The 14,910-nt window shown below is 44.3% G+C and overlaps 1 protein-coding gene across 1 annotated transcript in view; it reads right to left on the bottom strand.

The window, feature by feature from the left end:
* TRIO (trio Rho guanine nucleotide exchange factor) overlaps positions 1–14,910 on the bottom strand; it is a gene marked incomplete at its 5' end in the record, with an annotated part of 131,255 nt that overhangs the window by 37,418 nt on the left and 78,927 nt on the right. Inside the window, 4 exons of the mRNA XM_008054359.1 lie at positions 935–1,083; positions 5,969–6,064; positions 9,344–9,514; positions 11,393–11,685. Coding sequence (XP_008052550.1) covers positions 935–1,083; positions 5,969–6,064; positions 9,344–9,514; positions 11,393–11,685 — 709 coding nt within the window. The remainder of the gene's footprint in view (positions 1–934; positions 1,084–5,968; positions 6,065–9,343; positions 9,515–11,392; positions 11,686–14,910) is intronic.

Genomic DNA, 14,910 nt, shown 5'->3' with positions numbered 1-14,910 from the left:
CTGCGGGTTCGAGACCCGTCCGGGCAACTTGGCAAGACCTTATTTCTACAATAAATCAAAAATTAGCTGGGCGTGGTAGCGCGTGCCTGTAATTCCAGCTACCTGGAAGGCTGAGGCGGAAGGATCGCCGGAGCCCAGCAGGTTGAGGCTGCGGTGGCCGGGAGCATGATACTGCACTCCAGTCTGGGTAACAGAGTGAGACTGCAACTCAAAAAAACAAAAACCTTGGATCTAAGATCTAATCACAACGCTCAGAAGTATCTGTTTGTAAAATTCAGCAAATGTTTAATAAAGGCCACTATGCAAGCAAACAACCTCAAGGCCTGAGAAGGTTCATTCCCTTGTTCATTCATTCATTTAACCAACATCAACCTGACAACTCCATGGGCCCAACGGCCATCTGAGGTGCTGGGATTCCCATTGAATAAAACTAAGTCTCCACTCTCATGCAGCTTACAGCTTTTTCTCTTTTCCAAAGGCAGGTTTAAACCTTTTGCAACATTTTTCAGGACTTTTTTTTTTTTTTAACCATAAGTTCCTTTACTGGAATTGAGAAATGCTACCACTAAGGTATGTTTGAAAAATAATTCATGTTTTTGGGACTGGTTCTAATTTTGTTACCTTCTTTTTCTTTTACAACTATGTATACAATAAAAAGTCTAGGAGTTTCTCACCAGAAGTAACAAGATATCTTTGATTTGTGCCATGCTTATTTATAAAGTATAATATACACATCAAACCACAGACTCTATGGCTATGGTTTCTGGCGCCTTCTGAGGCTCTGAGTCCATTACACACATGTGCAGTGACTCAGCTGGAGACCCTGGCACTCTTCACTATGTTAATTCAGAGCTGAATCCCAGGCACACTTTTGAAGGTGACAAAGGCAGGAGGGAACCCATAAAACAAGAAAAGGAAAACATTTCTGTCTTACTGCCTTCGCTTTAAAGAGCTGGACTTCCTTTCTTCCATCTCATCAATGGGCGAGGAGGAAGAGAGAAGGGAGTTGTCCGAAGGGTTGAAGGAAGGGCTGCTACTGTCACCCTGGTCAACCAGGAGTGAGCTGGGACGATCTTCCAGAGCCTGGAAGAAATTCAGAGAATCGGCAACACTTACTGCCTCCAGCCCATTCAGGCTGAAATTGGGATGAGAAAACAGAAGATGTGTTTGTACAACTGCAAAATCTTTATGTTTAAGAAATTACACAGTATTTAACAACACAAAACCTCTAGTATCGACACAAAAATTGAATCAAAGAAGCTGAACAAAAGAAGAAAGATAGACTGGAAAGTATAATAAATTGACATACATTAATATATTCGATTCCTTGTTACCAAATAATCAGAGATGATACTCTTGCTTGCATCAGGGCACTGTACCCATTTTTGGATATACCACACATTCTGAATTTAGCAGTTTATTTGTGGTTATATTCCTGCCAAATGCAAGTACAAGCACGTCAGAAGTGTGTAGGGCAGACCAGTGTGGTGCCTGAAGAGGGTCCCAATTCCTTGTTGGTGGGCTAGGTGGCAACATCAGGAGAACGTGGTTTAAATGACTTGGTTTGTTTCTTGATTATCCATGAAGCCTTCACTTATACTTCAACGTGCCCAGATCACGCTGCTAAAATTAATCTTGATATTACAACTTCCATTCTATTACTACTACTTTTTTTTTTCTTTAAGAGGTAGTGCCTTGAAATCACTGGCAGGGATTAGCCTGTAGATGGCTCTAGGCCAGTAGGAAAGGTAGTGGTCTAGCTATGGCTAACAGTGATCAGCAACCTCTGGTCAATGAAGATGGCAATGTAGTCTGTGTAAAACTATCAGTAAATGACCTGGTACAGCCACACACCATGCTCTGAACTCATGTGGTCTCACTCTGCCATCCAGGCCAGAGTGCAGTGGCATGAACATAGCTCACTATAGACTCAAACTCCTAGGCTTCAAGGCATTCTCCTGCCTCAGTCTCCTGAGTAGCTAGAACTACAGGTGCACACTGCCATGCCTGGGTAATTTTTAAAAAATGGGGTCTTCCTCTGTTGTCCAGGCTGGCCTCAAACAAGCCTTTGCCTCCCCAAAGTGCTAGAATTATAAGTGTGAGCCACCATATCCAGCCTCTATCCCTTCTACAGAAAGTAATACTCAGTTGCTTCTCCAAAACTCTCTCCCCTGCTGTTTTAGCTCCTACAGGTGATTTCTTAAATCATTGTATTCCCTGTAGAACCTCACCTAAATCTTTGCAGATGTTTAATAAATCAAGTCAAAAAATCGATGACCCCTCCCTGAATTAATGTCGCAATGACTAGCAACTGATCACTTTTTCATTGATACACATTGATTTTGTTGCTTTACTGGATTCACAAGCACACAGGAGTTATAGTTCTTTTAAAATTTCCAAAGCGTCTGAGATCGGTGGCTCAGCCTGTAATCCCAGGACTTTGGGAGGCCAAGGCAAGTGGACTGCCTGAGCCCGTGTTTCGAGACCAACCTGGACAACTTGGTGAGACCTTGTCTCTACAATAAATTAAAAAAAAAATTAGCTGGGCGAGGTAGTACACACCTGCAGTTCCAGCTTCTTGTAAGGCTGAGGTGGAAGGATCACCAGAGCCCAGAAGGTCAGTGCTGAGGTGGCTGTGAGCGTGAGTGCCACTACACTCCAGCCTGGGCAACGGAGTGAGACTCCAACTCAAAAAAAAAAAAAAAATTCCAAAGCAACGAGCTATATATAGAAATGATTGTATTGGAAAAAAGGTGATTAATTTATCTTTGGATAAACAGTATAATACAAACTGCAAGAAAACTTAATACTTCACTTAACACGTACTACATTTGATATTAATAAATTAAATCTCTAGTATTTGTCCTGTTTTTTCCCCTTATCAGTAACTGACTGTCACTTCACCACGAAGCAGGGCTTTGAGGACACAAAGTCTGTACATGCAATCTTGTCAAAACCCACGGAGCTATAAAAAACACACCAACTGCTGTTCTTAGCTTTGAAAAACAGGACATTAAGTTAGTTAAGGAACAGACTCTGATCTGAAAGTTGCACTTTTTTTTTTTTGAGTTGGAGTCTCACTCTGTCACCTAGACTGGAGTGCAGTGGTCCCTCCCAGCCACCGCAGCCTCAACCTGCTGGGCTCTGGCAATCCTTCTGCCTCAGCCTTCCAAGTAGCTGGAACTACAGGTGTGCGGTACCACGCCTGGTTAATTTTTGATTTATTGTGGAGATGAGGTCTCGCCGAGTTGCCCAGGCAGGTCTCGAACCCGCAGCCTCAGGCAATTCACTCACCTCAGCCTCCCAAAGCACGACATTACAGGCTGAGCCACCGAGCCCGGCTAGTTGCACTCTTTTAAATAAACAGTTATTAACCTTTATTGAAAGCAAACATTTTGCTGAAAGTAGCAGAGCTTGATTCATGCTTGTGAGATAAAGTACGTCTCTGACAAGAGGCTCAGGTCCCAGACAGGGAGGGGAGAATGTTGTACTGTTTTCCCTCTGGATGGCTGAAGCCCATTAGACTGGATTCTGTTCACTTGAACAATGAGAAAAAAGACAAGACAAAGCTCCCTCTGGTCCCTTTATGGAGGAGAGAGCCAGGAGGTAAAGGCATGGACCTGGTGTCCTTGGGGACCCATATGGCAGAGTGGTGGAATAGCTGGCTGGACCTGAAACACAGGAGTCTCAAGGCCCCTCTAGATGCCTGTCCTCAGATCTGATCTGTCCTGACTAGGATAGGCAGCCTAAGAGGGTGCAGTGCCCTGATGTGGATGCTGTCATGGTTATATGTTCTTGTCACATTCATGACGTTCACTTCCTCCATGTGGTCCATCTGTCTATTACACCAATATGTGTGAGAAGTCTGTCACTAGCACAAACAGTCTCAATGCTGCAATTACTAGGACTTTATGGATCTTGGATGAATTACCTGTGAAAGCCTCTAACTTTGCTTTTTGTCTCTTGTCAACTTTCTCTATTTCTTATATGAAGAAGGTCTGCATAGATATTCTATCTCTTATGAGGTTAGTTATGATAAATTATATTTTCTTAGGAAAGTGCCCAATTCATTCAGGTATCATTTCAAATTTATTTTCAAAGAGTTGGACAAAATAATATCTTATGATTGTTTTAATTTCCTCAGTTTAATCCCCCTCATAATTTCTTAATATTGTGAATTTGTGCTTCCTATTTTCTTGAGAGGTTTACCTAATGTTTATATTTGCTTAAAGAACACATTTTTGGTTTTGCTTATTATTCTACTGTTTTTCAACTCATTAATGTTCTGCTTTTATCTTTCTAAATTCATTCCTTCTGCTTTTCTCTGGTTTATTGTTTTTTTATAACATCTTGAGTTCGATGTCATCTCATTTATTTTTACTCTTTCTTGTATCTCCCTTTATATTTTGATCAGAAGAAAAGAAGAAAACTAGTTTGGTCACTATAGTGGTAGGCTACTATTACTCTATTGTCAAGGTGTAAGAAGTAGACCCAACCTTTAAAATAACCAGTTGAATCAAGAATGTGGAGGGAGAAGAGAGGAGTGACTCCCAGGGAAGTTTCCAGGGAGGCTTTTGTTTTTCAAGTCGAATAGTCAGGTTTTAGGTAGGTTCAGTTCCTTGAACATCATACTGTATGACAGTCAAACTTCTCTCCTCCCCAACCCAAGAAATTAATACATAGCTTCTGATGGACAAGCAATTCAGTGTTCAAATCCAATTATGAAGGTGTGACAGTCTCAGAAATCACTCACAAGAAATGAGGATGACTAAGGATCTACTGCAGAGTCACACAGGAAGCAGGAGAAGTTGAAGGACATTAAAATGATTCACTACAGTTCTTACTGACAAAAAGAAGTTCCCACTTGACATCAGAGGATTAGTGATAGGAAATCAGTGCAGTTATGTTTCTCGACAACCAGAAAAAGGGGGCAGACTACAGATACATTCCATGGCTAATGAAGAAGGAACAAATCTATCATATAAAGCATAAATAGGTTCCCCTAAGGGGAGGGAAGGCATCAGTGAATGCCCTGAGGATGGAACCTGGTTAGGAACGCAACAAAGAGCGCCCCCATTTATTCCTAAAAGTCACAGGCTCAGAGAGGCTCAGAGACACTGGCCTGGTAAATTCAACTGAAAGTAGGAGATTGTGGTCCCAAGTTTATTTGACTCTAAAACCTATGTTCTTTTTACTGTGCCAATAGCTTTACGTCTGCTAACTTAAGAAGAGACATATGTGAGCAGCAGAAACTTAGTTTCAGCTGAGTAAACTGAGAAAATTAAACTCCTCAGAATTACAAAAGGAGACTAAGCCGTAAGAGTCAAAAATGACCCCATGCCATAGACCATCTCTTCATTTGTTAGTACACTTGAATTAATTCCAAATGAACTGCAGACCATATAAAGTGGGCTATAACTTATATATACATGCAGAATAATGACCAGCTTTGCCTCATAGTATTCCCTGGAAAACCATTTCAACACTGAGATAAGAATGGTCTTAATGATCATTTAATCAGTGTGTATATATGGCTTTTCACAAAATGTTTAAGGATGATTGAAAACTCACTGGATATAATTTAAGCACCTTTTGTTTATACCATTTAGTCAACTTGTCTCTCTCTCTCTCTTTTTTTTTTTTTGACTTGGGGTCTTACTCTGTCACCCAGGCTGGAGTGCAATGGCATAACCAGTGCTCACTACCACGATAGTCTTGAATTCCTGGGCTCAAGTGATCCTTCCACCTCAGCCTCCTCAGTGAGTCCTTCAAATAAGTGAACCTGAGGGTGGTTGTGGGGGCCTCCAAACTTGCAGCTGGTCAGAAGTAAGGGTGGTCCTGGGGACTCCTGAGCTGTGCAAAAGCTACAGCCACATTCTGCAGCCCAGAGCAGCACATGGAAAGGGCAAATCTGCAAGCAGCAAATCAGAGCAGCTTCCATATCTTGACCTTCTTTGAGAAGCCTTACCATCTTGCTTTTCACGAGTTCCTCAATTGCACTGACAAGCTCAGCTGCACTCGGTGTTTCGGAGCTGGTAGGGCGGACTAATAACCGAGAGGAAGCCTACAGAAGAAGTTAAGAAAAGAGGGGGGAGGAGAAGGCCTCACGTTAGTAACTGGACAGACAGTAAATTCCCCTGCAAGCTCCATCCTTTTTAAAAAGTGATTCCAGACAAAAAGACCACAAGTTTGTCTTTGTTTGCATTTATTTAAAGTCATCCTTTTAAATTTACAATGTTCTGACATGAAACATGAAATAAAACCTGTCCAGGATACATGTGGAAAGCAGACAATGTCTGTTTTTAATCTGCAGTCATGTGACATCATAATGCTTTTCAGAGAGGTGACTGGGCACGGGAGTATTCTAACTGTAACTTTCGCGACAGCTGGCGAGGCTTTAGGCTAAGGAGAAAGAACACAGAATCGGATCTACAAAGAATGAGAGGCTTGAGGTCTAATGAGTGAATCCTCAAATAACCAGGAAACAAAACAGGATACTAAAAATGACTTTACTATGTTTATGGGATTAAGAAAAGAAAGAAACGAGAAAGAGGAGAGGAGCAGGGTGCAGTGACGGGGGGAGGGGGGATGGGGACGAGCTCACCATTTTCTGTGCCATCCATTTCCCCATGATTAGTGCAGAGGACAGAAGAGCTGAGGCCTCACAAGCTATCAGATGCCACTTATGGCTAGAATCGAGGGCGTAACGGGGTGACAGTCAGGAAATCTGGGGGGAGGGCCACTAAGTTCGAGTTTCAGTAATTAGCAAACACAGTATGTTTGCAGATTACTTGCGTGGTAATTAACTGGGAACTAGAAGAGGGCATAATATGAACCTTGCTTCATATTAAGCACAGCAGAGGTGCATGCGAGACACGGCTAGCTGTCCCAGCCATGCGTTCCTCAGGCAGACGGATACAAGTTTGTACGTTCACAACAAGGCTTTTACACATGTGGGTCAAAATATGCACTTTGCAAAACAAATGCTGGTTTGGTCTAATGAAATCTGGAATATGGGATGAAGAAAACAAAACAGACAAAAAAGAATTCAAATGGAAAGGTAAGGAAACTGAGCCAAAACAGACACAGAACACAAATCAACATAATGCTGCAGTGAAAGTTTACAAAAAGAGAAAACAGAACAAAACAAAAAATTAGTCACAAGATAATATACTGTCTGGGAACATCACTACAAACTTTTGTAAATGAAGAACTGCTACTGATAATTCTCAATGAGGTAACGCAATGACCTATCAATGACTCTAGCAAATAGAAGAGGATAATGCAACTCACTCTTTTTATTTATTTATTTTAAGGATGTGGGGTACAATTCAGGATTAGATAAACAAATGGTCATTGTACAGGTAAAGTTTGGGTCTCACTTCGCCTGGTTTGAGATCAGGTACCCTTATTGATGAAGTGTGCTCCCTCCCCCACCCCTGACAGTTTCCCCCTCTGCCAATCCCTTTTTAGAAGTATTATGATAATTACTCAGGATCCACTTTTGAGTGAAAACATGTGGTAATCAGTTCTTTGTAAAAGTAACTCACTCTTAAAATGGAGAAAGTTCCTTATCAGGTGAACAAGTCAACAAGGCCCATACCTTCATTGTTTATATAATCTCTCAGACTTAGAAAATACCAGTTTTCTGCTTTTTAAAAAGGTACGGTTTAGAGTATTACAAAACAGCGTAGGAAATGTCAGAGAAGCCACACAGCCCACGTGTAGCTAGTCACCCTGTGCACGAGGTGGGGAGGCGGGGGTGCTGCGTCCTCTCTCCCCTCAGGCTCCCCCTTCCTTCTCCTCACCACACAGCCAGGGGCCTGCACCTCAGGTGCAGACGCAACTCCAGAACTCAAACCTAAGCCAAGTCCTGCAGCTCGCGGCCACCATTCTACGCCCCTCAGCACTGTGCAGTGTGTGGGCATTGTGTTAGAAAGGGAGGACAGAGTGGATGTACAGAGAAGGGGCTGTGGAAATGTCTGCCTTGGGTTAATGTGGATGTGTGACTGACTCCGCCTCACAGCTGTCCACCACTGGCTGGGGCAGATCCTTGGTCATAAAATTCAGGGTGATTAATCTTGCAAGTGACTGTGCCAACACTGACAAGGAAGTTAGGGAAGGAAAAGGGGAATGAATAAAGAAAAAATGTTGAAAACGTATTTGCTTTATCCAGAAAATGTAGTTACTGCCAAAAAAACTCCATCACCAGTTATGACTTCATAGTATGATTTTCAACACCTGACAATTTTGAGGGGAACAGGGGGCCAGAATGCTAAAGGATGTGCAAGTTACGTTTATCAGGTTTCCTTTTTGACATTTTGTTTTTTGAGTTGGAGTCTCACACTGTCGCCCAGGCTGGAGTGCAGTGGCATGTTCATGGCCACCGCAGCATCGACCTGCTGGGCTCAGGCGATCCTTCAGCCTCAGCCTTCCAAGTAGCTGGAACTACAGGCATGTACCACCACGCCCGGCTAATTTTTTGATTTATTGTAGAGATGAGGTCTCGCCAAGTTGCCCTGGCTGGTCTTGAACCCATTGGCTCAGGCAAGCCTCTCACCTCGGCCTCCCAAAGTGCTGGGATTATAGGCATGAACCACCACGCCTGGAGTTTTTGATATTTTATTTTTAGGGTTCCATATTTGGGAAGAAAAAATAATTTCAGATTATGTAAGAACTCAGAAAGCCAATGATTATCTTAGTGTATGAAACGATCCACCAAGCAAAATACTTATGGGACCTAGTACAGAGTATGTGCTTATTTGATATTTATTGAATAAAAAAAGACTATTTATTATTTTTAAAAGTAAATTTTCTTGGCTTGATGCTTCTGCATATATCCAAAGAGGAGAGTGCTGGCTTTCAACTGATTGCTCTACTGAGATAATTGCATCCACATGCTAGTGTATTGATCCCACAAACCAATGTTTGGTAGGCTGGAAGACGTTATTGGACAGCAATATAATCTCATCTTAAAACCGAAACCCGTGTGCAATGACACCCCAGAAAGAGAAGATGGTCGAGAAGATGGTCAGTGACCCGTTCAGGCAGGTGGCATGGGATTTCCCTGTTCTCTCAGGGACTGAGGAAACTTTACCATGACTTTAAAGACAGCAATGACTGAAGTGTCATTAAGAGTGCTCTGAGCCGCATATGCATAAGAGGCTCCCACGCAGGCCTACTGCCCTTCTAAAGGGCCTTGTCTTCCCGCTCTCGGGGTACAGGCATGCGCCTTTTCCACACCCCTGAGTCTCCTGAAATCACACTGGTGTGGAGCTAGCCAGATGGCCCTGCCCAGGGCACAGGGCGGGTGTGGTTCCCCACAGCCTGAGGCCCCCTTTACCTTGTCATCCTGTGAGTCTGGCTGGAGGAGGCTGTGCTGCTGGATGGCCATGGGTGGGGGGAGGGGCACAGCATCGGCCCCCTCCTCGCCTTCTTCTTCTCCACAGCTCTGCATCCCGGAGGAGGAGGATTTGGAGAGAGTGCCGCTGCTCAGGCCCTCATTCCGGCCTCTCTGAAATCAAATTGACATGTGTTCATTAGCATCTAGGCCAGTTCATAGACACAGGGCCCCAAGGGGTTAACCAGAAAAGTATGATGAGGACAGAGAATGAGATGGCAGAAGTTAGGAACAGGCCTTGATGGTAAATTTTCATCCCCTTTCTGCAATCCAACTACCTTGCTTGCCAACTTGGATGAGCAGGGCCACTGAATGTGGCATCTGTAGGGACTGCCAACATAACATTATCCATTAGGCTCTGAACACATCTCATCTTCAAGAAGTCAACTAAAAAGAGGTTCAGGTTGGAGCCACTTTAAATTCACTGATAATGGCATAAAGAAAAATATAATCCAAGATACATTTCAAGAATCTGAATTAAGTATTTTCCTTTATTCTTGCTTTTGGAAAAACTTTTCAGTTTTAGTTTTTACTAAGAGGACAGATTTATAAAGCAGATATTTAAGTACATAATGACTGGCACACTCCAACTATTTTGCTAATGGCAAAAATATGCTTAGGAAAAAACCCAGCAGAAAGTACTCATCTGCCAAATTAATAAAATGATACATATCTGATCTTGCCTCTCTGCCTTTTCTTTTTCGAGCCTGTGTGGGATTTGAAAGGGAGGGGTCCAAGTTAAGATCACTGAAGGCCCTCACTGACACCACCAGCCCTGAAGGCCACTTCGGGCATCATGAAGGAATTCTGTTTTTTACAGTATAATTTAAAGCCCCCCCCCCTGGAAAAATGGAAATAAAAAAACTTCCTGGCTGACCTATATGCATTTCTCTTTGGTGGTATGGGAATAATACAGTAATTACTACTGGGTCAGCAAAGTGAATTAATGGGATATTTTCCACTCAGGATGAGCTGTAAGTATAAATACTGGGGAAAAACAATTGGAGAATGCAAACATTCCACATGTCCTTCAAAGTTTCAAATTTGAGTTTTCCCTGCAAAATGCTGCCATGAAGTTTAGAGCTAACCTCAGGGAGTACTCAAATCTTCTGCAGACTGCACAGTGCCTCCTGGCTTTGCCTCATTGCAGAGTGAGGAGGAGGGGGCTGAGATGCCAGTGTTCCCTTCCTCCTGGCCTGGGGGCTAACTGGACCTGGGGCAAGAGCAAGAGCTCCGGGTGGTCTGATTCCTTTATCAAAAGCCACTATGAGCCGGCTAGGTGGCTCAGCCTGTAATCCCGTGCCTTTGGGAGGCTGAGGTGAGTGGATTGCCTGAGCCCGCGGGTTCGAGACCCGCCTGGGCAGGCGAGACCTCATCTCTACAATAAATCAAAAACTCAGCCGGGCGTGGTAGCGCACGCCTGTAATTCTGGCTACTTGGAAAGCTGAGAAGGAAGGATCGCCGGAGCCCAGCAGGTCGAGGCTGCGGTGGCCGGGAGCAGCCACTGCACTCCAGTCTGGGCGACAGAGTAAGACTCCAACTCAAAAAAAAAAAGCCACTATGATCCTGACCACGCTTACAGGAGAACAGCAATTCCAATCCTTTTAAGCTGTCCCAACCTAGGTTAACAGTTTGCTAAGCAAAAACTTTAATGGAAAAGTATGGGTAACAGAATCAAATTCATTTATTTCTAAGATAAACAACTTGAAACAACAACAACAACAAAAACAAGGAAAATAAGATGTTTGAGGGGGGTTCTAGCTTTTGGCCTACCATAATTTAAATGGCTAAACCTGCTAGGCATGGTGGCATGTGCCTGTAATCCTAGCAACAGGGAAGGGTGAGGCAGGAAGATCCCTTGAGCCCAGGGGTTTGAGACGAGCCTGGGTTACATGGTGAGATCCCATCTCAAAAAAATATATAAATAAAATAAACAGCTAACTCCAAGGTGGGCCCTGGTACATCCTCACAGTCAGGCTGGCAGAAACTCACCTCTTCCACTGTCTCATCCTGTGGGGTGGCTGCGCTGTCATCGGAGTCCTTTTGCGAGCCGGCATCGGCACTCTTGCGGACCTCCCTGCTCTTCTTGTGTTTGTGGGCCAGCTTCTTCACGTGCCCGTCGGCTTTGCCGCTGCTCAGCCGCCGCACAGGACTGGTGAGCCACTTGCGCAGGGTGTTGCCTGGCCGCTTGGGCCCTGGTGAGCTCTGGGCCCCAATCATGTGGGGCTGGAGGGAAGCCACGGAGGCGGGTGGACTGGCGTCGTTACTGGAGACGGATAGCGAGTCTGCAGGACAAGAGGGAGAGTGGGGGTGTGAATGCTGCTCGGATCCTCCCACTGTGAAGTCCACACCATCTGCCTGCAGGCTGTAGGTCACCAGCTGTAGAGGGCAGTGGGTTGCTGGCTTTACACACTGCCAGGCAACGGAGAGAGGGGCTGGTCCCACACACAGGCACACACACACCCTCTCAAATGTTTAGCAAATTTGAACATCTTTCAAGATGTACTGCCCCCTCCAAAAAAGCTCAAGCCACCAATCCTGAAGATCAGCATCATTATTACCAAAAAGATCTAAGATGCCATGAATCATTAAAATACCACAGACATTAGTGTACAGAGTTTTAAAATTATTTTCACGATAAATGAAAGCCAACAAATAATTTAAAGGAAAATTTAAAGAGCTTTAGCTACATCAGTTGATATTCTTATTGTGAAATAATCCAGTTGGAGAAACGTATTAGTTTGACTCATTACCAGTGAAGAAAAGTACAGCTGTAATTATAGATGTGTATATGATATAGATTTGCCCAGTGAGACTTTGTGACAAACAGCGGCCACCTGGAGGGTCTAGTGTACATGTCAGAGCTGGTGGCTGTGGAAAACAGCATACCTGGTGGACCCATCAGAGGACTGGCCCATGGCCTCTTGCTCACAGTCAGGCTACATGGACTTGTGGGGTCTTTGCTCACAGCCTTGACAAAGTTGTCCCATGTGCTAAAGCAAACACTAACAACAAAAACAACAACAACACACATTGAAAAGAAATGTGAGGAGGAGATGCCTTCCTCAAGTCACCAAAATGCTCTACGGGATATACATCCAAATCAAACTTCTCAAAAATACTGTTTACCCTGGGTTGATGATTTTCCAAGAGAAAAACAATACAAGATTTAGGTACAGTGGACACACAACAAATCCATGGAGTCATGTGAGACACTACTTTACAGCTTGAAAACCATGACTGTGACCGTCACTTAGCCCTTCTGAGCTCTTGACTCTGGGGTTCCATCACCGTGACATGGAATAGAGTGCTCTACTTAGGAAACGAAACAATGGTGGTGGCAGTCGTTCACTGTGCTTGTTATTTTCTCAGGTCTTTTGAAGTCTTAAAACTAGACTGAAACCTTTGAAGGTATTCTTTGGTGTAGACACCTGCTGGGGTTGCACTACCCCCCCCTCCCACCGTGGCTCAGGTGAAGCCCATGATTACAGGGGCAGAGTCAGTGACACTTTCCCATCAGTGTGCCTCCTGGACTAGACGCCACATGCCTGTCTCACTGCTGCCCCATTCCTTCCTTGGACTAAGACCCAGATCGGTGAGGGGTATAATCTTCTATAAACAGATGATGTGTTTTAAGCAGGATCACTCATTCTTAAAAATCTAGATTGTTCTCAGAGGCATACTTTGGTTCAAAACCAATCAATATTTGTTCAAGAGTAATAACCTTCCTCTGTATGTATATAGTATATGTATTATGTGTGTACATATATACATATATATTTCATATATTTTTCTACTTTTTTAAACAAAAATTATCAAAACATTTCCGGATCACCCTCATTTTCCTTGTATGGTCTGGAAGAGGCAGGAGAGAATGAAATCATTAGGTTAACGCTATTCCTAGGGACTTTTTCAGGTGCTGATTTAGGATAAAGGGCAAACAAGGTAGACATAGTCTCTAGCCTCAGGAACTCTTGAGTTAGTAAAAACAGGAGGGACAAAGAGAAGGGAGGGTGTGGATAATCCACATGCCTTGCGATTTATTCAACTTTTTTTTTAAAGCACCAACTTTTAGCAGGACACTGCTGGCCACAGCAAGAGGCAGATTTCCTGTGAGGTGATTCAGAGCCAAGCCAGGGACTTCCCACTGGGCAGAGATGAGTAAACTAGAGATGAGGTCACTCCCCAGCTAGTTGCTTCACTTGTGGGACCCAGCACCCTGTTTTCTGGATCACGTAATTATCCTATACTATGGGTGAGGTACAAATCTTGTTAGAGGTTGAGAAGAAAGGGAAACAGGAAAAAGAATCATGGAAGCCTTCATGAAGGAGGAGACACTGAAGCCAGTCTTTGATTGAGCTGGGCTGGAGTAATCCATGTACTGGTTCAGGGAGAATGTAAGATACCGGCAGGTGGGGGCTCATCTGTCAGGGACCTTACCTTCTGCCAGAGCCTCGAACAGTGGCTGGAATATAACAGCTACATTTTATCGGAAACACCCAAAGTCAACAGCCTGAAGAAATAGAGCAAGCTGGTGTACAGTCCATATTTAAGGAGTTATTTTTTGGACATAGATTCATTAAGCGGAACAACTGTACAAGACAGGGAACTATGAGGGCAGTGCATGGGGAGGCTGGGAGACATCCTAGACGTCTGAGATGTCATGAGGTATTACTGAGGAGCTCTTCTGTGCTGTGGATGAACTGAGGGGACAGGACAAGGACCTGGGCCCACTTACTTGATAAAATGAAATCAAATGCAGGTCTCACCATTTGTCAGCCGAACACTCACACATCAGCAGTGATGGGAGAAGTGTGACCCAATAAACTAATTCCCAGCTGTTTTGGAGCCTACAGCTGGAGAACTGGGGGTGGGTGGGATGTGGTATGGAAGCAGTGTAGCATCTAATACGAGCCCTAAGTGACATCTACTGGGAATTCTGACCCGGTCTCTTTCTGCACCGAGACTCGCAGGGCTCCAGAGAAGCGTGAGGGCTGTGGGAAGAGGGCATGAAGGCAGGCAGGGATGCAGGGCAGCCCCGAAGCACATGACCTCCCTACTGCCCAGCAGCTCCAGCAGTCTCTGCACGCATGACAGCACGGACCATAGTCAATTACTAACGCTTTGTGGCACCCAGCTGGCTTTACAAGGAGGATTCCCAGGGCATTTTAGCCTCATCTGGGAAAGGAGTTGGTTGTTGTAAAAATGGTTCAAGAAGAAAAAGAAATCAGATACACCATTCCCCAGCATCCCTCTGTGGGCTCAGTTGCAGAGGACTTGGCCTTCTGTACTTTGGGAAGCAGGTCATGACCTGCTCACCTGGCAGGTGAAGCATTAGAAGCACAGCTGTGGCCTGAATGGTCCCTCGTGGAGCCAGGAGGAATCAGAGCTGCCCAGGGCAGGAGCTCCTGTGCGCCACAGATGAGATGCAAAGGACTGTGTGACACTGCTATTCGGAAGGGGAGAAGCAGTTCTTTTCCTGAGTTCCTACTTACCAAGTCAATGAAGTG

This window comes from Carlito syrichta, unplaced genomic scaffold (assembly GCF_000164805.1).
Source record: "Carlito syrichta isolate Samal-C Ts95f unplaced genomic scaffold, Tarsius_syrichta-2.0.1 Scaffold289800, whole genome shotgun sequence".
In the NCBI taxonomy this organism is placed as follows: domain Eukaryota; kingdom Metazoa; phylum Chordata; class Mammalia; order Primates; family Tarsiidae; genus Carlito; species Carlito syrichta.
Note: the sequence above shows the minus strand (reverse complement) of the source record. Positions and strands in the feature narration are given on the sequence as shown.